This window comes from Canis lupus, chromosome 16 (genome assembly GCF_011100685.1).
Source record: "Canis lupus familiaris isolate Mischka breed German Shepherd chromosome 16, alternate assembly UU_Cfam_GSD_1.0, whole genome shotgun sequence".
In the NCBI taxonomy this organism is placed as follows: Eukaryota; Metazoa; Chordata; class Mammalia; order Carnivora; family Canidae; genus Canis; species Canis lupus.
In genome coordinates, this window is record NC_049237.1 from 15,559,526 (window position 1) to 15,579,873 (window position 20,348).

At 45.1% G+C, this 20,348-nt stretch overlaps 1 protein-coding gene and 1 long non-coding RNA gene across 5 annotated transcripts; one reads left to right on the forward strand and one right to left on the reverse strand.

Annotated features, from left to right (window-relative positions):
* Window positions 1-12,961: 12,961 nt before the first annotated feature.
* Window positions 12,962-19,130, reverse strand: GIMAP6 (GTPase, IMAP family member 6). Its single transcript, XM_038559701.1, has 3 exons — window positions 18,746-19,130; window positions 15,800-15,884; window positions 12,962-14,700 (listed from the first exon to the last, which is right to left on the reverse strand). The coding sequence occupies exons 1-3, from the start codon at window positions 18,917-18,919 to the stop codon at window positions 13,934-13,936; spliced, it is 1,026 nt and encodes a 341-aa protein (XP_038415629.1). The 5' UTR covers window positions 18,920-19,130; the 3' UTR covers window positions 12,962-13,933.
* LOC111090251 lies at window positions 16,242-19,449 on the forward strand. Of its 4 annotated transcripts, none has more exons than XR_005371333.1 (3): window positions 16,242-16,390; window positions 16,664-16,968; window positions 18,946-19,449. It is a non-coding gene; the product is annotated as an uncharacterized LOC111090251 (long non-coding RNA). The 4 variants fall into 4 exon arrangements; XR_005371332.1 differs by having other exon boundaries at window positions 16,664-16,920; XR_005371334.1 differs by lacking the exon at window positions 16,242-16,390 and adding an exon at window positions 16,447-16,547 and having other exon boundaries at window positions 16,664-16,920.
* Window positions 19,450-20,348: the final 899 nt, after the last annotated feature.

Genomic DNA, 20,348 nt, shown 5'->3' on the forward strand with positions numbered 1-20,348 from the left:
ATGCAGGCTTAATCTGAAAAAAATGTCTTTAAGTGATTCTTTCCAGTATAAATACATTCGATTGTTCTCACCTTTGCCTTCAGGCTAATGCTGTAGGTGGAGCAGAGAAAAGGTTCTGCTTCTGAAATGCAGGGGAAGATGAGAGGCCCACATGAAGTACCCTGAGAGCAGTGTTACCCATTTGTCTACCAGGGTAGAAGACAGAGAGGAGGTCCTTGATAAATACTACACACTGTGGTTCATACAATAGGAAATGAGACATGGCATATTCCCGTCCCTTGAGTTTTAGGAGTTTATAGCTTTTCATCCATTCATTAATATTCATTGATTGTTTTACTGTGGGGTAGATTTTATATCATAGAAAACATGGAGAATCTAGAGATAAGTAAAACCAAGTTCCTTTTGAGAATGGCTTCACTCACTCAGCATAAAGATTTTGAGACTCATCCAAGTGGTATGTGTCCATAGCTTGTCTTCTTTTATTGCTGGTTAGGATTCCATTTGATGGATGCACCACACTTTGTCACTTCTGTACTTAGTCATCTTCTTTTTCTTCCTCTTCTTTTAAAGGATTTTATTTATTTATTTATTTGATACAGAAAGAGAGAGAGCACAAACAAGGGGAGTGACAGAGGGAAGGGGAGAAGCAGGCTCCCCACCAAGTAGGAAGCCCCACACAGGGCTCGATCTCAGCACCCTGGGACCATGACCCAAGCCAAAGGCAGACACTCAATCGACTGAGCCACTCAGGTGTCCCTCTGTATTTAGTCTTCTGCCCCTAATTGATTTTTCTCATCTCACTGCATTGGCTAAAACCTCCATCATGATGCTTAATGATAGTGGATGGCCACACTTGCTTTATCCTGATATATCTTTTGTGATTTCCAGTGAAGTGAGGCACTGTCTACAGTAGTATATAATGTGTGTGTGTGTGTGTGTGTGTGTGTGTGTAGAAACATTTTAAGAAAGTATTCTCCAACCACTTTTTTCTTGAGTGAATAGCTATCATATTATTTGCCTGAATGACTAATATGTTTTGTCAAGGCTTTCAAAAAATCATCTACGGAAATAACCTTATGATTCTTTTTCCTTCTATCTATTAATAAGGTGAATGATATTCTTAGATTTTCTAATAACAAACCAATTTTTCATTTCTGTTTTAAATCCTATTTGGTCTTGATGCACCACATTTAACAATGTGGTGCTGGAGTCTATTTGCTAATTTTTGTGTGTGGTATTTTTGTATTGATACTCAAGAGAAATAATGGTTTATAGTTTTATCTTTTTGTATAGTCTTTGTCAGGATTAGGTATCAATGCTATACTTCTTTTTAAAAAGCAAATAGGGAAATTTTCCTTAATTTCCAATATTCTGGAACAATTTAAAGAGCACTAGGATTATCTGGACATTGAAAGTTCGGAAGGATTTCCAAGAAAAACCACCCAGCCCTGGTACTTATTTTGTGGCCTGGTTCCTGAATGGCTTTCTCTATCTTTTCCATGTAAATTGGTCTATTTCAACTTTATCTCTCTGGTGGAGACAGTGCTGGTGATCTGTATTTCTCTAGAAAATTATCCATTTCATCCAGGTCTTCACATTTATTTGCAAAGAGATCTTAACTTTTTAAAATTTCCTCTAATTCAGGGATCATTACTTCTTATCATTTTGAAAATTTCATTTGTGCCTCTTCCCCTTCTTCTTCTTCTTTTTTTTTTTAAGACTTTATTTATCATGAGAGACACAGAGAGAGAGAGAGAGGCCGAGGCACAGGCAGAAGGAGAAGCAGGCTCTATGCAGGGAGCCCGATGCGGGACTCGATTTCGGGTCTCCAGGATCCCAAACTGGGCCTAAGACAGAACTAAACCGCTGAGCCACCCGGGCTGCCTTCCCTTTTTTTTTTCTTGAAAAAGTTAATAGTTTTTTTTTTTCAATAAACAAGAATTTTAATTTGTTAGCTAGTTAGTGTTTTGTATTTTCTACTACAGTGATTCTTGTTTTTATCCTTATTATTTGCAAACTTGAGCTTTTCCTTTGGTTTTACTTCACTGGACTTTTCCAATTTTCTCCTGAGGTGGGAATTGAACTGATTCATTTCCATTATTTTTATTGAAATAAGAAGTCTTGGGTACAATGCATTTTCCTCCCCTCATTTCTCTAAAGGAGTCCCAGATCTGTTGCTAGATAGGATTTTCGTTATCATGGTCTTTAAGAAACTCTAAAGCCTCGGTTAGTATTTTTCTTTTCAATGAAAGTTTTTTAGTAGAAGGTGTTTTAACTTCCAGATTACTGTTCAAAATGATTTCTAGTCTTATTGCATTGTGGTCATAAAGTTTGTTTGTGAGACTTCTACTTCATGGAACTTTACTGATGTGTGCTAATGTTTATTAATACATAATCAATTTTTGTGAATATGCCATGTGTGTCTGTAGAAAGAGTATATTCTCTGTTATTTTTTTAAAGATTTATTTTTATTTATTTATGATAGACAGAGAGAAAGAGAGAGAGGCAGAGACACAGGCAGAGGGAGAAGCAGGCTCCATGCCAGGAGCCCGAAGCGGGACTTGATCCGGGGACTCCAGGATCGCGCCGTGGGCCAAAGGCAGGGGCGAAACCGCTGAGCCACCCAGGGATCCCCTATTCTCTGTTATTATAGAGAAGAGACTGCATTCTCAGTATAGCCATGAGATTTATTTTCTTTTTTTAATATAAATTTATTTTTTATTGGTGTTCAATTTGCCAACATATAGAATAACACCCAGTGCTCATCTAGTCAAGTGCCCACCTCCGTGCCCTTCACCCATTCACCCCCACCCCCACCCACCTCTCCTTCCACCACCCCTAGTTCGTTTCCCAGAGTTAGGAGACTTTCATGTTCTGTCTCCCTTTCTGATATTTCCCACTTATTTTTTCTCCTTTCCCTTTTATTCCCTTTCACTATTTTTTATATTCCCCAAATGAATGAGACCATATAATGTTTGTCCTTCTCCGACTGACTTATTTCACTCAGCATAATACCCTCCAGTTCCATCCACGTCGAAGCAAATGGTGGGTATTTGTCGTTTCTAATGGCTGAGTAATAATCCATTACTTTCTTCATTACATTGTTGACTCTTCTACCTCTTTATTTTTTGCCCACTCGATTTGTTTTGTACTGAGAATGGTGTATTGAAGGCTATTATTAAGGCATTCTTACTCATATCTCCTTGTATTTTCTGTAGTTTTTGCTTAATAAACACAGCCACTGTGCTCTGGGTGTGCACATTTTCTTTTTTTTTTTTTTAATTATACTTTTTCATTTATATAGAGAGCAAAAGTAGGGGGAGGGGCAGAGGAGGAGGGAGAGAGTGACTCTCAAGGAGACCCCATCCCCCGCCGAGCATGGAGCCTGATGTGGGGTTCCGCCTCACAACCTTGAGATCATGACCTGAGCCAAAATCAAGAGTTGGACGCTTAGCCTACTGTGCCACCCAGAGCTCCAGTGTGCACATTTATCTTAAGCATTATATCTCTGATACAGTTTTGTGAGCAAGGACAATGAGATGGGGGAATTTTAATTCTATTTTTAATTCCTCTTGAGTTAATAGTTGCTTTTGTAGGAAAGATTCTTCAGCAAGCTTATGCAAATGAGCCCCCTAGGACTTTAAGTCAATTGCTTCTTGTGGAGCAGTGTACATAGCAAAAAGTAAACATAGCAAAAGTAAACAAAGACTACATTTAATATAAAGAGAAGATGCAAAAAATTTTATTTTTCTAGTCTTTCCTATCTCCTATCCATTACTTCTAGGGAAAAACTATAACTAAACATTTAATCTTATTTAAAGTAGCCCAATCTGATCTGTTAAAGAGACCTCTCAGACAGTGTTCAGTCTCCCTATTTAGGTGACTTCGATATTCTCCTCCCCTCCCCCCAGCTATCACATTTCTCTCCTTCAGTGGGTGATAGATGTCTATGTGGTATTGGAGTTTCTTGAGAAAGTTAGGGTCCCAATCCTCAGCCGGTCTCTTCTACTCGTTGGATAATGTCCTGCATTTCTCAGGTTGTTGAAGTCCTTCAGGTACCCAACAAGGAGTCCACAAACTGGTGCAATCCAGAGTTAATCTCTCAGTTTAGGCAGTGCCCTTTTGGGGCGCTCCTTGGCTGGCTTCACCCCACTTTGGTTCTTGCTCATCTAAAATTCTCTATGGCTGATCTGGCAGGGACTCTCATTCAGCCTTGGACTATTAGCTGGAGTGCATTTGGCCGCATGTGAGAGAAACTTCACCAAAGTGGCTTAACAATCAAAGGATTCAAAGTTGATAGGACAGATGGTGATGTAACTCTCCAAAGAATTTGACACCTTGATTTTTGTCTCCTTACCTTCTCCACCATCCTTTGCAAGTAACTTTTGTCTCAAAGTAGCAAGATGGTTGCTTCACTTTCAGCCTCCCATCTGACTTACAAGAAGAAAAGAAGAGGGAACAATAAGGAAGACGGGATGTTACTTGTATTACAAAGCAAAGCAAACCCAGAAATCTCCACCAGGACTTCTGCTTCTATCTCTGGATCATTTGGTTACCACAGCCACATGAAACATTGTGCAATTTAGTATTTCACATGACACATCGCTTTTTTTAAATTAAAGATTTTATTTATTTATTTATTTATTTATTTATTCATTCATTTATTTAAGAAAGAGACAGACAGAACACGAGTGAGGGAAGGGGCAGAGGGAGAGGGAAAAGCAGGCTCCCCACGGAGCACGGAGCCCCAGGGTTCTGGGATCATGGCCTGTACTGAAGTCAGATGCTCAACTGACTGAGCCACCCAGGCACCACATGACATATCACTTTTGTAAGCACAATTGTAGTTTTGTTAGTAAGCAAGAAGGGCCAAATGGATAACACGCACATGACGAGCAACATGTGCCATATGTCGCTTGGGCGAATCTGCTCTACACCTCACTTCACAGTGACCTTGGTCTTCCCCCATGGTGAATTCCCTTGACAATCTCCCAACCAAATTTTCATGTAATTCTCAACTCTTATTTATTCACGCATGAACCAAGGAAAAGACAAGAAAATAAAACCTCAGAGCTTGAGTCCCGTTCCAAAACCAACAGAGAGGTTTGTAACAGACTAAATATCCTACAGTTAAACTTTGGATAAACTATGAAGAATCAAATACTAGAAGGCACTGGAGGGCAACCAAAACCAGATAGAAACTAAAGATATTTCTGTCCTTGAAACTACAACAACTATACCCATGTTTAAAAGGCTTCCCCCCCCCCAAAAAAAAAGCCTTTCCCCAAGGGCACTCCCTAGACCACAGGTCAAGAAGTGACTAGAGCTCAATTATCCTGTATACTTCTTGCTTCTTGAACCTAGAGAGGCAGAATTTGGGAAACACATCTCATTGCTTTATTCTCCTTTCTTTCTCTCTGTTGTTGTTTCTTTTTTTTTTTTCCCCCTATAAGACAACGGAGTATTCCCAACTCTTATTATCTGGAAATCTACTATATAAAATGTCACTGTTCAGCCAATGAGACATGGGCTTTGTCGTGCAAATTGGGGAAGTGAGAGAATATAGACAATTGTTCTAAAGAAACACCCTGCATTATAAGGTGGTCATCTTTCAACAAAACCCTACTACTATTTTGTTAATATTAGAAGCTGATTTTATTTTATTTATTTATTTAAAAGATTTTATTTATTTATTCATGAGAGACACAGAGAGAGAGAGAGAGGCAAAGACACAGGCAGGGGGAGAAGCAGGCTCCACGCAGGGAGCCGGATGTGGGACTTGATTCCGGGACTCCAGGATCAGGCCCTGGGTGGGAGGGAGGCAGGCGCTAAACCGCTGAGCCACCCCGGGATCCCCTAGAAGCTGATTTTATATTTATTAGGTGGAGGAGGCAAGATGGCAGAAGAGTAGGGGTCCTGGTTTCATCTGGTCCCCCAAATTCAGCTAGATAACTATCAAACCATCCTAAACACCTATGAACTCAACCTGAGATCTAAGGAATGAACGGCTGCAACTCTACGAATAGAAAAGTGACCACTTTTGGCATGATAGGAGTGTGGAGAAGAGAAACAGAGGGGATATATTGGAAGATAAACGGGGGTAGGGAGGGAGCCTTTGTAAGCCAGCTACAGGAAAGTGATACAGCCCTGGGGCTCAAAATCAGGACCTGCAGAAATCTGCTCTTGGGAGAGCTTTCCCCGCCTGAAGAGTGCTCAGTGGTGAAACGGGGCCCACTCGCAGGCCGGCCAGTGAGGTCTCAATATTTCCAGAGGTAGAGAAAGAACAGGGGCACCTCAGCTGGCAGAGTTCCCAAGCGCTAGAGCAAGGAAAGGGGTTTAGGTCAGCGAGCCCGGGAGAAGGTTCAGCCTGTTGTGCCGTAACTGCAACCTTCCCACTGAGGGGACCCTCTCCGTGCTGGGTCCCTGCAAAGGCCTAGAGCGCAGCGCATCACTTTCATCCTGGAGAGGCAAAGCGGGCGCGCACTTGACCGGGTGAATGTTCTCGCTGCCAGGGCCCTGCAACGGCTACAAGTGGGGCAACCCTCCGCTCCCTCCAGGGTGGGCAAAGAGAGTATGTGCACAAGAGGGCAAAACCTCTCCCTGCCGAGGCCCTGCAAATTGTACACATCAGTGTCCCCCTCACCTGTCCGCAAGGAGGATCTGAGTGAGTGGGCACTATAGGAGTCTGCAGTTTGGCACGCGCCAGGATCTCTCAGCTCCGAGGCTGGAGAGCTGGGCGGGCCGTTTCCCGCCCCCCACCCTTATACCTCCAATAGAGAGGCGAAAGCCTCCAAGGACAAAGACCTCACATGGCAAACTGCTTACACTGAGCCTGGCCACCTGTTGTCCCGCCCAAGCATGAACACCTGTGAGCCAGCATAGCAGGCCCCTCCCACAGAAGACCAGCTGGAAGAGCAGGGGAACAGCAAGTTTACAGGGTACACAGGACAGGAAAGCTCTGGGACTAGGGGTGAAATAGTACATAGGACTCGAGGTTTCTCTCATGATTTATCTTTCAGGTTAAAATTTTTATTCTTTCTTTTTTCCCATCTCATTTTATCAACTCCTTGTTTTTACTTTTTTCTTTTTTAACTTTCATATTTTACAATTATGTGTTATAGTCTTCATTTTTGGCTTCCTCTTACCATATTCAATTTTATTTTGTATATATGTAAAATAAATAAATATATAAATATAAATATTGAATTTATAAATATATAAATTTTTGCTTCTTTTTTATAATTTTGGAATTTAGTACCTTCTAACATATAAACAAAAATACACTCAGAACCAGTGGACTGTTGGTCCACTCTGTGAGATTATATACTCTCCCCTCCTCCCTTTGTCGTTGTTTCTCTTTTCTGTTTGTTTTTCTTTTTCTTTTATCTTTTTCTTTTATTTTCTGCTCCCTGACCTCTTAAGAATTGTCCAGTGTGTATTTTGCTTAGCTTGTGGTTGGTATTTTTGACTCTGCTCACTTGAACAGCCATTCTACACAGGAAAAAATGACTGGAAGGAAGAATTCACCACAAAAGAAAGAACTAGAATTTATATTCTCTGTCACAGATCTAATGGATTTGGATTTATGTAAAATATCAGAGATATATTCAGGATTACAATGATAAAGTTACTAGTTGGACTTGAAAAAAAACATAAAAGACCTAGAGAATCTCTTAGTGCAGAAAAGAGATCTAATCAGGCCGAAATTAAAAATACTCTGAGATGCAATCTAAACTGAATGCTCTAACAGCTAGGGTAAACAAAGCAGAAGAGAGAATAAGTGACATAGAAGACAAGATGGTGGAAAGGAAGGAAGCTGAGGAAAAGAGAAAAGCAACCCAAAAAGAGCCCATGAGGAGAGGCTCCGAGAAATAAGTCATAGTTTGAAAAAAAAAATCCATATTATTGGAATTCCAGAGGGTATGGAGGGGGGGAGGACCAGAAAGTGTATTTGAGCAAATCATAGCTGAGAATGTCCCTAATTCAGGGAAGGAAATAGGCATTCATATCCAAGAGGTAGAGAAGACCCCTCCCAAAAACTGATCAACACCCTGACATATGATAGTGAAGTCTGCAAATTTCAGAGATAAAAAGAAAATCCTGAAAGCAGCCTGAGACAAGAGATTCCTAACATATAGGGTGGAAAATATTAGATTAACAGCAGACCTATCCACAGAGACCTGACAGGCCAGAAAGGGCTAGCATGATATATTTAGGGTACTAAATGAGAAAAACGTGCAGCCAAGAATACTTTCTCCAGAAAGGCTGTCAGTCAAATGGAAGGAGAGATAAAAAGCTTCTAGGACAGACAGAAACTGAAAGAATATGTAACCACCAAGCCAGCCCTGCAAGAAATATTAAGAGAGATCCTATAAGCGAAGAGGGAGCCCAAAGAAACAGAGATAATCTGCAGAAACAGGGACTATACAGGTAATACAATGACATTAAACTCATATCTTTCAATAGTTACTCTGAATGTGAATGGGCTAAATGCTCCAGTCAAAAGACACAGGGTATCAGACTGGATAAAAAAGCAAGACCCATCTATATGCTGTCTACAAGAGACTCATTTTAGACCTAAAGACACCTGTAGACTGAAAATGAGGGGATGGAGAACCATTTACCATGCAAATGGACCACAGAAGAAAGCTGAGGTAGCAATCCTCATATCAGATAAATTAGATTTTTTAAAAAGATTTTTATTTATTTATTCATGAGACAGAGAGAGAGAGAGAGAGAGAGAGAGGCAGAGACACAGGCAGAGGGAGAAGTAGGCTCCATGCAGGGAGCCCAATGTGGGACTCGATCCCAGAACTCCAGGATCATGCCCTGAGCCAAAGGCAGACGCTCAACCTCTGAGTCACTCAGGCATCCCTAAGTTAGATTTTAAGAAAAGATTTTATTTATTTATTCATGAGAGACACACACACAGAGAGAGGCAGAGATATAGGCAGGGGGAGAAGCAGGCTCCTTGCAGGGAGCCTGAGCAGGCCTCGATCCTGGAAACCCAGGATCAAGCTCTGAGCCGAAGGCAGGTGCTCAAATACTGAGCCACCTCAGTGTCCCCAGATAAATTAGATTTTAAACCAAAGACTGTAGAAAGAGATGAAGAGGGATACTGTATCATACCTAAAAGGTCTATCCGACAAGAAGACCTAAAAATTATGAATATTTATGGCCCTAACGTGGGAGTAGCCAATTATATAAACCAATTAATAACAAAGTAAAGAAACACATAGATAATAATACATTAATAGTAGGAGACTTCAACATTCCACATCCCACTCTCAGCAAAGGACAGATCATCCAAGCAGAAGATCAACAAAGAAACAAAGAAATAAGGGCTTTGACTGGACCAAAGGAACTTCATAGATCTATACAGAACATTCCATCCTAATGCAACAGAATACACATTCTTCTTAACTGCACATGGACCCTTCTCCAGAATAGACCACATGCTGGGTAACAAATCAGGTCTCAACCGATACCAAAAGATTGTGATTATTCCCTGTGTGCTTTCAGACCACAATGCTTTGAAACTAGAACTCAATCACAGGGAGAAATTTGGAAGGAACTCAAACATTTGGAGGTTAAAGAGCATCCTACTAAAAAATGAATGGTTCAACCAGGAAATTAGAGAAAAATTTAAGATTCATGCAAACTAGTGAAAATGAAAGCACAACTGTTCAAAATCTTTTGGATGCAGCAAAGGCAGTCCTAAGAGGGAAGTACAATTCAATACAAGCCTCCTTCAAAAAATTAGAAAAATCTCAAATATGCAAGCTACACTTACACCTAAAGGAACTGGAGAAAGAATAACAAATAAAGTCTAAACCAAACAGGAGAGAAGAAATAAAGATTAGAGCAGAACTCAATGAAATAGAGACCAGAAGAATAATAGAACAGATCAACAAAACTAGGAGCTGGTTCTTTGAAAGAATCAGTAAGATAGATAAACCCCTAGCCAGGCTTATTAAAAGTAAAAGAGAAAAGGCTCAAATTAATAAAGTCATGAATGAAAGAGGAGAAATCATAACCAACACCAAGGGAAGACAAACTATTTTGAGAACATGTTACGAGCAACTATTTGCCAACAAATTAGGCAATCTAGAAGAGATGGATGCATTCCTGGAAACCCATAAATTACCAAAACTGAAACAAAAAGAAATAGGAAACCTGAACAGACCAGTAGCCATCAAAAACCTCCTAAGAAGCAAGAATCCAGGGCCAGATGGCTTCCTACTCTCCTGAAGCTGTTTCAAAAAATAGAGATGGAAAGAAAAACTTCTAAACTCACTATTTGAGGCCAGCATTACCTTGATCCCAAAACCAAAGACCCCATCAAAAAGGAGAATTACAGACCAATATCCCTGATGAACATGGATGTCAAAATACTCACCAATATACTAGCCAATAGGACCCAAGAATACATTAAAAGGATTATTCACCATGACCAAGTGGGATTTATTCCTGGGATGCAAGGGTGGTACAACATTGGTAAATCAATCAAAGTGATAGATCACATTAATAAAAGAAAAGACAGGAACCATATGTTCTTCTCAATTATAAGTTTATGTGTAACACTAGTAAGGGTGCTTACGGCTAACTTTTGCATTGCAAAACAACAACAATATGTGCTAGAACAGTTGGAGGGAAATTTATTTCTACCTAAACAACAAAGCTGTGTTTCATGGTGAAATTTTTTACACTGCTCCAGTTTTTAAATTTAAGTGAAAAGTAATTATAATTAAATAAAAATTTCAACTTCCTTTTTTCAGGTGTACCAGCCACATTTCAAGTGTTCAAGAGCCACACGTGGCTAGTGGCTACCATTGAATATTACAACTTCTAGAAAATACTCAATTATTTGGAAATAGTTTTAAATAATCCAGGAATGAAAAGAAGACATCACAAAGAATATAGAAAATATTTCAAACTGAATGATAGTGAAAAGAGAATATACAAAAATTTGTGAGACATAGATACACATGTACAGAGGAAAATTCCTTTTTTTAAAAAAAATGTATTTATTTATTTTAGAGAGGAGGGGGGAGGGGCAGAGGAAGAGGAAAAGAGATACTCTCAAGCAGACTCCCTACCAAGTGTGGAGCCTGACAACCCCCAGACCAAAAACCCAGTGGAAATTAAGAGTTGATGCTCAATTGACTGAGCCACCCAGGCACCCAGAGAGGAAAAATTCACATCTTTCTATCCTTATGTTAGAAAAGAAGAATTAGGGTAGCCTTGGTGGCTCAGTGGTTTAGCGCTGCCTTCAGCCCGGGGCATGATCCTGGAGACCTGGGATCGAGTCCTGCATCGGGCTCCCTGCATGGAGCCTACTCCTCCCTCTGGCCTGTGTCTCTGTGTCTCTCATGAATAAATAAATAAAATCTTTTAAAGTAAGAAAAGAAAAATTTAAAATAATTTATAGAATATTGTAGATAATACGTCGACTCAGGATATGACTATGTCCTGAAGCATATTGAGTTTGTTTTCCCAGGGACTTAAATTACTGGCAGATTGCTTTGATTTTGGGAAGGCTTGGTTTAAACATCACTAGCAAGGGATTACTTAGGTCTTGTTCCTCTTTTAGGGCAAATCTCTTTATTCTGGTATGGTTTTTACTTATAAAATATGACCTTTTCACAGTATTTCAGTGGAACGTTTGATGAACTAGAATCTCAGATTCCATCTGTGCTGCCACGGGCAACTGCTGACATCTGTGACCAACTCTTTCAGGCTTCCAGAAAAAATTTCCCCTGGACTCTCTGGGGATTACAGTTCCCTATAATGTCTGCCTGCATTTGGTCACTTCCCAGTACCTTCAAACAATTGTTGTAAAATTATTATTATTTTGTATTTTCTACATAGTTTATAAAGTGTTATTACAGGAGCACTGGGACTTGGAAACCTCCCCTGAGACTTGAAAGAGCTGCTCTGACCCACCGGGTAGAAAACAACCTTGTATGCATTGAGCTCTTCTAGTTGCCCAAATCCCTATCTTTGATGCTTTGCTCCAGTGGAGAGATGTTTCAAGAAGGAACAAATTCTAAAGGTGGCTATTTTCACAGCCTTAGCCAAGATGACCCTCCATCCTCAGCCCACCCCCATCTCCATCCACATCACTGTTTTCTTATAGGTACATAGATGTAGAGTTTCCAGAACATACCCACACAAGCCTTCCCCATTCTCTGAGGCTGAGAAAGTGATGACAGGGGAGCAGCATCTATCCCTCCTCCTGAAATGTTATAGGAGTTTTCTCCCCTAACTTTTAATCATAAAGGAGAAAAAAAAAACCCACCATATTTGATACAATTTAAACCAATTCTTTTAGGCTTCTGAATGAATGGCATGGTTTCAGTGACTTGCCATTTAGAGCCACTGACTGTCTTTGGCCAATTCTTATATTTTCTGTTATGAAATTTAACCAAGCTAACAGTTAAAACAAGATCCCTTAAATTAAAGAGATTAATCTTCTAATGGAAATGCAAATGATATTAGCTTTTATTCAATAGCTCTGAAGTTGCAAGTCTATCCACTTAGAAGTACGATGGCCTTGATCTATTTACCCTTGAGGTGTCTACCAATCCTTCTAAACTTAATGGAAGACAGGGCAGCCCGGGTGGCTCAGCCGTTTAGCGCCACCTTCAGCCCAGGGCGTGATCCTGAAGACCCGGGATTGAGTCCCACATCGGGCTCCCTGCATGGAGCCTGCTTCTCCCTCTGCCTGTGTCTCTGTCTCTGTCTCTCTCTGTGTCTCTCATGAGTAAATAAATAAAATATATTTAAAAAAAAATAAACTTAATGGAAGACAATTCCACCTGGAATGCCCATAGGTTCTTTTCTGAAAAGTAAACAAGTTATTTTAACTCTCACATGGAAGAATAGATGCCTGAGAATAACAAAGGAAATAGAAATCCGTTGAGGAGGAAGTCGGGAGTGCCATATTACACTCAGCCGCTGTAATCAAATCAAGATTTTATTTATAACAACGGAAAAAAAGTAGAAAACAAAAACAGAATTGAAAATCCTGACACAGATCTTAGGGAGTATGAAAATTTACTACATGATAAAGCTGATTCAGCTCAGTGGGAAATGGGCATATTTGGTACATGGCTCTGGCACAATGACTATCTTAGTATGCACTCAAGGTAAGTTTCTGTGGTGTTTTGAGACACTTTTCTGAATCTTCTAGCAGAAGAAATGCTCCATCTTTGGTAGGAGTCCATTGAGTCTGGGGGAGATGGGTGTCACGGGGTCTATACCTGGAGACTCTAGTCCATGGGCATGTAATTGTAGAGAATCTCCAACCAGAGGGCAAGTGTCCAGACAGACCCGGAGCTGTGTCCTCTGCTGATTGTCCTCCAGCACTGTCTCCCTGACCTCTACTTCCCACCCCTCCCAGAAGGCAGCTCGAAACTCTCTGTCACACCGCTCCAAGAAAGGAAAAGAAGAGCATAGTGGGAGGCATTTTGCCCCTGGCTGCTCCCATTCTGTTTCCATCAGAAGGTCAGACTCCCCAGAAGAACCTAGAACCTCAAAGAGGCTGAGGTGTACCTGAGGTGCATCCATTTCCCTACACAGTCAGATGGCCAGAGCCAGACCGCCACCCTGGCCTCTTCTGAATGCCAGGTGGCTTCTTAGGAACCCCGTCCGTTGGAGCAGCCCTCCAGAGAGACACCTCCGTGTTGAGAGGTTTCCCCCTCAACCAGGCAGGCTGCTCCCTCCAGCGTTTAAGGCCTTCCACAGCTTCGTTTGCAGGCTCCCGATGTGCGAGCGGGGACCTCTGGGACGCACCTGCCCCTGACCGCCTCGGACACCTCCCCAGGAGCCTCGGATGGTCAGGGAGCGCCCCCCCCGCCCCCCCGCCCCGGGGAGAGAGCGCAAGCGACGGGCAGGCAGCCGGCCCCGGGGGCTGCGGTCCCGCCTCCGCTTAAACGGGCGCCCTCTCCAGCAGGCGTCTGTGCGCCTCCTGGGATTCCTTCTGGAGCCGGCACAGTCCCTCCGGCAGCGGGGCCCGGCCGGTTGCGCCCTCGGGGCCCGGGCCCGCGGGCAGGCCGCGCTGCTGGGAGTAGCGGTAGGCCGGGTTGCTGTAGGGGCGGCCGTCGTTCTCCCACAGGACGCAGTCCACCGCCGCCAGGAGCTCCCGCAGCTGCGCCTCCCGCTCGGCGCCCGCCGCCGCGTTGTCGAAGGCGCAGTGGCGCCGCGCGCACACCGCGTCCAGCCGGGCCAGGTGCGGGTTGTCCGTGCGGCGCACGTACTCCTCCAGGGAGCCGCCGCCCAGGTCCTCCCTGCGCGTGAACACCAGCACCGTGTGCGCCAGGACGCCCACCCCGAAGGCCTCCTGCAGGCCCCGCACCGCCTGCCGGTCCTCCTCCGTGAAGCGGCCCAGCTGCGTCACCAGCAGCACCGCGTGCGGCCCGGGCGCCGAGAAGGCCACCGCCTCGCAGATGGCCCGCGCCGCCGCCTCGGGCCCGGCCTGCGGGGACAGGAGGTCGGGCGTGTCGATCACCTCGAGCTCCCGCCCGGCCCAGGCGCCGCTGCCCCGCTGGAGGTCCCGGGTCACCGGTTGAGGGCTGAGTCGGGACGGGAACTCTCTCCTGCCCAGGATGCTGTTCCCTGTAGCGCTCTTCCCGCTGCCGCTTTTCCCCACCAGGAGCAGTCGCAGTTTCTGCGGGGTCCGTGGGGCCTCCCACAGGCCTGGAAGCAGGGGGACAAAGCAGAGGGAGCGGGGGTGAGAGCCGTGCCCTGGGGTCCACGGGCAGCGCGGAGACCTGCGTCTCGCCCTGGACTGTGACCTGCGGGGCTCCCCTTCTGCCTTGCTTTTGTTCCGCTTATTATTATTATCATGGTATTTATATAGCATAAAAAAGTATAGTATAACATCAAACTTATCACTGTCCTCAGTTTTAGGCGCGCAGTTCAGTGGCGCCCAGGACATTCACGCTGTTGTGCAATCATCTCCATGGTGCCTCTCAAGAATGTTTTCATCATCCCAAATTGTAATTATTTTATTTCATTTTCCAAATTGTAATTACATTCGTTTTTCTGTGTCGGCCTTATTTCAGTTAGCACAGTGGTTCCCAGGGCATGGATGTTGCAGCCCAGCACAGAATTTCCCACCTTTTTAAGACTGAATAATACTCCATTGTAGGTATATGGCGCTTCTTGATTATTCCTACACATATATGAACATTTGGGTTGTTTTCACCTTTTACCATTGTGAACAGTGCTGCCATGAAATCCATTCATTTTCCAGCAGTCCCAGATTCTGTGTCCCCAGGTTAGTGGCCACACTGAGCCCTCAGAAGCTCAGCTCCTGACCCTGATGCCATAACTTTTGGGGGGACAGAAGCCCTTGAGAAGGCCAAGTGCAGGCCTAGGATATCCTGCTTGTGCCGGTGGTGCTCTGCAGCCCATAGGACCCCAGGAGCTCTCCCATCGGATCCAGACACCTGTACGAGGTCTGGGCAAGTCATTTGGTCACACTGACCATCAGCACCTCCTTCCTGAGGACGAAATCCCAGAAGGCACAGGCCCTTTCCCTTGGGCCTGGCACAGAGATTTAGTCAAGGTGGTGGCTGGCACTCTCTCTCCCTTCGTCTGCCTGTCAGGGACCTTTCCCTCTTACTTGGCTGAGTAGAGGAGGGCCCCCACCCAAAGACCCTTTGATGGCGGCCCAGGTGGGCAAATCTCTGACCAGGATGAGCCCTGCCGCCGGTCCCTACACACCCACGTACACATTGAATGCCGCCATCCGCACCTCTCTCAAGTTCATTCCTGTTAGAAAGTGGTTTACCTCCTAAAATGCCTGGTCTAGGATCGAGATTCAGCTCTCCTGCAGGGTCCTCCTCCAGAATATGTTCGCATTCTTCTTCCTCCGGCTAGAGATAACCATAATGCGTCTTGTTAGTTTCTCAGCAGAGTTCGGAGAGGCGTTGCCTTTCTCTTGCCAGAAGCATTGGTTTGAGGGGGAGCAGCCTGAAAGAGGAGGGGGCCCGAGGGGTCTCTACTTCCTTTCTTTTTTTTTTTTTAATTTATTTTTTATTGGTGTTCAATTTACTAACATACAGAATAGCCCCCAGTGCCGTCACCCATTCACTCCCACCCCCCGCCCTCCTCCCCTTCCACCACCCCTAGTTCGTTTCCCAGAGTTAGCAGTCTTTACGTTCTGTCTCCCTTTCTGGTATTTCCCACTTCCTTTCTGTCTTCCTTTCCCCTCCTCTCTCCCCGCCCCCCCACCACTGTGGTTTCTACTGTCTGTTTAGGAGACTTCACAGAAAAAGGGGGATGGCCTCAGCGGCAGGCTGAGGAGCAGGTGGCGTTTTATAGACAGGGACCTGGAACAACATGCTTTGCGAGGAGAGGGAGGAGCAGAGAGCAGAGGCAGGTCTGATACTGGGTCCTGAGAGCAGTGGAAAGATCTGGAGGGCGCTGGCAGGAAGTTGCAGCCACAGGCTGGCTGGGCTGGGGGTGGGGGTGGGGGGACACGCGGGTCTTGGACCAAGAAGAGGGATCCATGCCTGACCTTTGGGAAAGGCTCAGCGGTGAGGGTTGCAGAGGGCAAGAGGTGGGTGGCCGGGTTCTGTGTGAGAACAACAGGGACAGAGTCTGGCTGGGAGCCAGGGGACCTCAGAGCTCATCTCCCATCACCGTCATTTAGGATGAGGACAGCCCCGAAAGGCTACTGGGCCTGGTCTGTGGGCCTGGCGATGACTTCGGTGCTGCCCGGGTCCCAGCAGCTGGCCGGTGGGAGGCCGCTGAGGCCGTTCCTCGTGACCGTCAGCCGTGTGCAGCCCTGCCAGCTCCAAGGCCCCAGGCTCAGAGTGGACACCGCCAGTGAGTCTTGGGAGTTTCCAGGACAAGAAAGTGACCGGCCCAGGTGAACAGCTTCCCCCCAGACCGGTCAGCAACATTCTGGTGAGGACACAGCATTGATCCTCTCCCAGGGGCTTCTGGAACAAGGAGGTTAGCGCTCCTATCTCTGCACCTGGAGACCCCCACCCTCTTTGCCCCTGGCTCCCTTACACCCTCGGTGGAAACTGAGGCAGCGCTTCACCAGGGAAATCTGGTGGCTCCTCTAGCGAGGCTTCCTGGAAGGTATGAGCAGGGCTGGTGGGCAAGGCGGGGGAGGCACCTGGGCAGAGAATCTGAACCGGGCACTGCAGCCGGGCACCCCGAGGGAGTGCGCACCCCGCCCCGCGCCGCCTCGCCCCACGGCCGGCCCTGAGCAGCACCTCACATGTTTGCCACACTTGGCAGTTTTTGCCTCCAGCATGAGCACGAGCAGCCTGTCATCTCATGTTTCCCAGGAAGGTCAGCTCGCAGAAGCGTCTTGCCCAGAATTGAGCAGTGACTTCGCGGCAGGGCACGTAGGGCAAGGGTTCTCCTGACCTCCTAGTCACGGCTCTTTCTATTCCACTGTAGACGCGCGTGCATGCGCTACACGCACAGCACATTCCCAAAGGCTCCCCAACACCCACACTCACTAACACACCCCCCCACAGACTCCCCAATATCCACAGACTCCCCAACACCCACACTCACTAACACACACACACAGACTCACCAACACGCACAGACTCCCCCACACCCACCCTCACTAACACACACCCCACAGACTCCCCAACATCCACAGACTCACCAACACCCACATTCACTAACATACACACACCCATAGACTCACAAACACCCATAGTCACAAACATCCACACTCACAAACATACCCACACCCACAGACTCACAAACACCCATAGTCACAAACACCCACACTCACTAACATACACACACCCATAGACTCACAAACACCCATAGTCACAAACACTCACACTCACTAACATACACACACCCACCAATTCACCAACGTACATACACCCACAGACTCACCAGCACCCACACTCACTAACATACACATACCCACAGTCACAAATACCCACACTCACTAACATACACACCCACAGCCACACAGCCACAAAGATACTCACAAACATACACACACCCACACACTCACAAACACCCACACTCACACACACACTCACAGACTCATTAACACCCACCCTCGCAAACATACACATACCCACAGACTCACAAATACCCACACTCACTAACAGCCACACTTATAAGCATACACACACTCACAGACTCATAAACACCCACACTCACAAACATACACACACCCATAGACTCACACACACAAACACCCACACTCATAAATATACACATACCCACAGACTCACAAACACCCACACTCACTAACATATACACCCACAGACTCACAAACACCCACACTCACAAACATACATACACTCACAAACACACCCACAGGCTCACAAACACAACACACACCCATAGACTCACCAACACCAACACTCACAAACATACACACATACACACAAACATGTCACACATACCACTTACACACATACACTCAAAACACACCACATACACATACAAATACATAAACACACAAATATATGCACAAACATAATGAACACACATACATTCGTACACACAAACATAACACACATGGAAACATAAATACACAACACACACATCCACACAAACACATGATATACATAAACACACCCATATACACAAACCCTTTACACACACTCCACCCATACACTCCCAAACACAACACATATTCACACAAACACAAAAACACAACACACACGGGAACATAGGTACATGACACACACACACAAACAACACACACAGACACACTTCCCCACACACTTGGACTTACCACGCTGTCAGCTGCTGGGCAGGAGGAATGGCGATGTTCTCTGTCTCCTGAGGCCACATGCTCTTGTGAATTCTTTGTTTCTCCTTTTGGGGCCGACGCATCGTGGACTTTTGAGGACCTTGACTGAAGGAGGTGGAGGAAAGTGTCCACGGTGTAGGAATAGATAAAGGACATGGCTTGTTTGGTTTTTTTTTTTCCAGCAAAATGGGATCAGAAAGCTCAGCTCCGAGAAGTGCCCTTGAGAGAGCAGCTGTCAGGAAGTGAACAGGAACACCCAGGGCAGCCCCTCCTCCGTCAGAAGACACTCGCCACCGTTTGCATTTTGTCTGCGGCTTTGGTAGTAGAAACAGGAAAAACATGAACACCCGTGTTGTTATGATTTTGATCCTGCACTAGGACACTGAGATCTCAGAGGCTTAGAAAGAAGCAGCAGATTCTCTAGAAAATGCTGTGCAAGGGGAATGATTTTTTACAGATGTCCCTTCTTTGCGAGTTGCCTGCTTGCTACAGAGACCCCATGCCTTTACCATAGTGGCAGGTGCCTGGCATCTCCTCCTCCCTCCTCAATTCCAACTCCCTTTACACATTTTCTTTCTGGGACTATGGGGCCTTGGGACTTGTCAGCTGAACCACAGTTGAGCCCATCCTGTAGAGTAAACCTTGTAGCCAATTCTTTATAATAAATCTTTTTATATATGTGTGTACACACACGTCTGACAATTCTAATATCTGACTTATAGCTGAGTCTAGTTTGCTCTGTGTCTCCAGATTGTGCTTTTTTTAAAAAGATATTATTTTTTTATTCATGAGAGACACAGAGAGAGAGGCAGAGACCTAGGCAGAGGGAGAAGCAGGCTCCCTGCAGGGAGCCCCATGCAGGACTCAATCCCAAGACTCTGGGATCTCGACCTGGGATGAAGGCAGACACTCAACCACTGAGCTACCCAGGTGCCCCTCCAGACTGTGCTTCTTGCCTCTTAGCACAGCTTGTGTTGACATGCCAAGCTGAACGTGATCTATCAGAGTTTAGGAACTGAGGTAACTAGGGCTGTAGTGTGATGTTTCATGTCCATCTGTCTAGGAGTCGGGCTGTGTTCATGTTTCCCATGGATGTAGGTGCTATTGTTTTTATGTTAGTCAGTTTGTATGGTTTTTATTTAATTTTGCACTCATTAATTTATTTACTGCTCTTAATAGGAGCTTATTGTGATGTAGGAATGAGTCAGGGACAGATGGCACCTGGCAGGGAAAGATAACGGAATGGCCCAAAGTCAGGCTCCCATAGTTTCCTTCAGTGCTCCTGTTGTCTCGTTTCTCTGTTGTCTGTGGGTTTCCCTAAGAAGCCCTTCTTAAATAGAGTTTGTGCAGTGCTGTTCTTTTGGCTTTAATTCACTGTTTTTATACCGAGGCCCTGTCAATGTGGTGGTAGGAGTGGGAGGGGGAAGCATGATCTTGAAATTAAATCACCCTTTCTGAGTGGGTCTGTGATCATCACAATTTATTTAGCTTTTCCTCCCCACCATGGCTGCTTTGGATGACCCAGGTGATATGGTCACTTTGTACTGTTTTCTCACCACTTCATTCCAGCCTCTTTCTTCTCCCC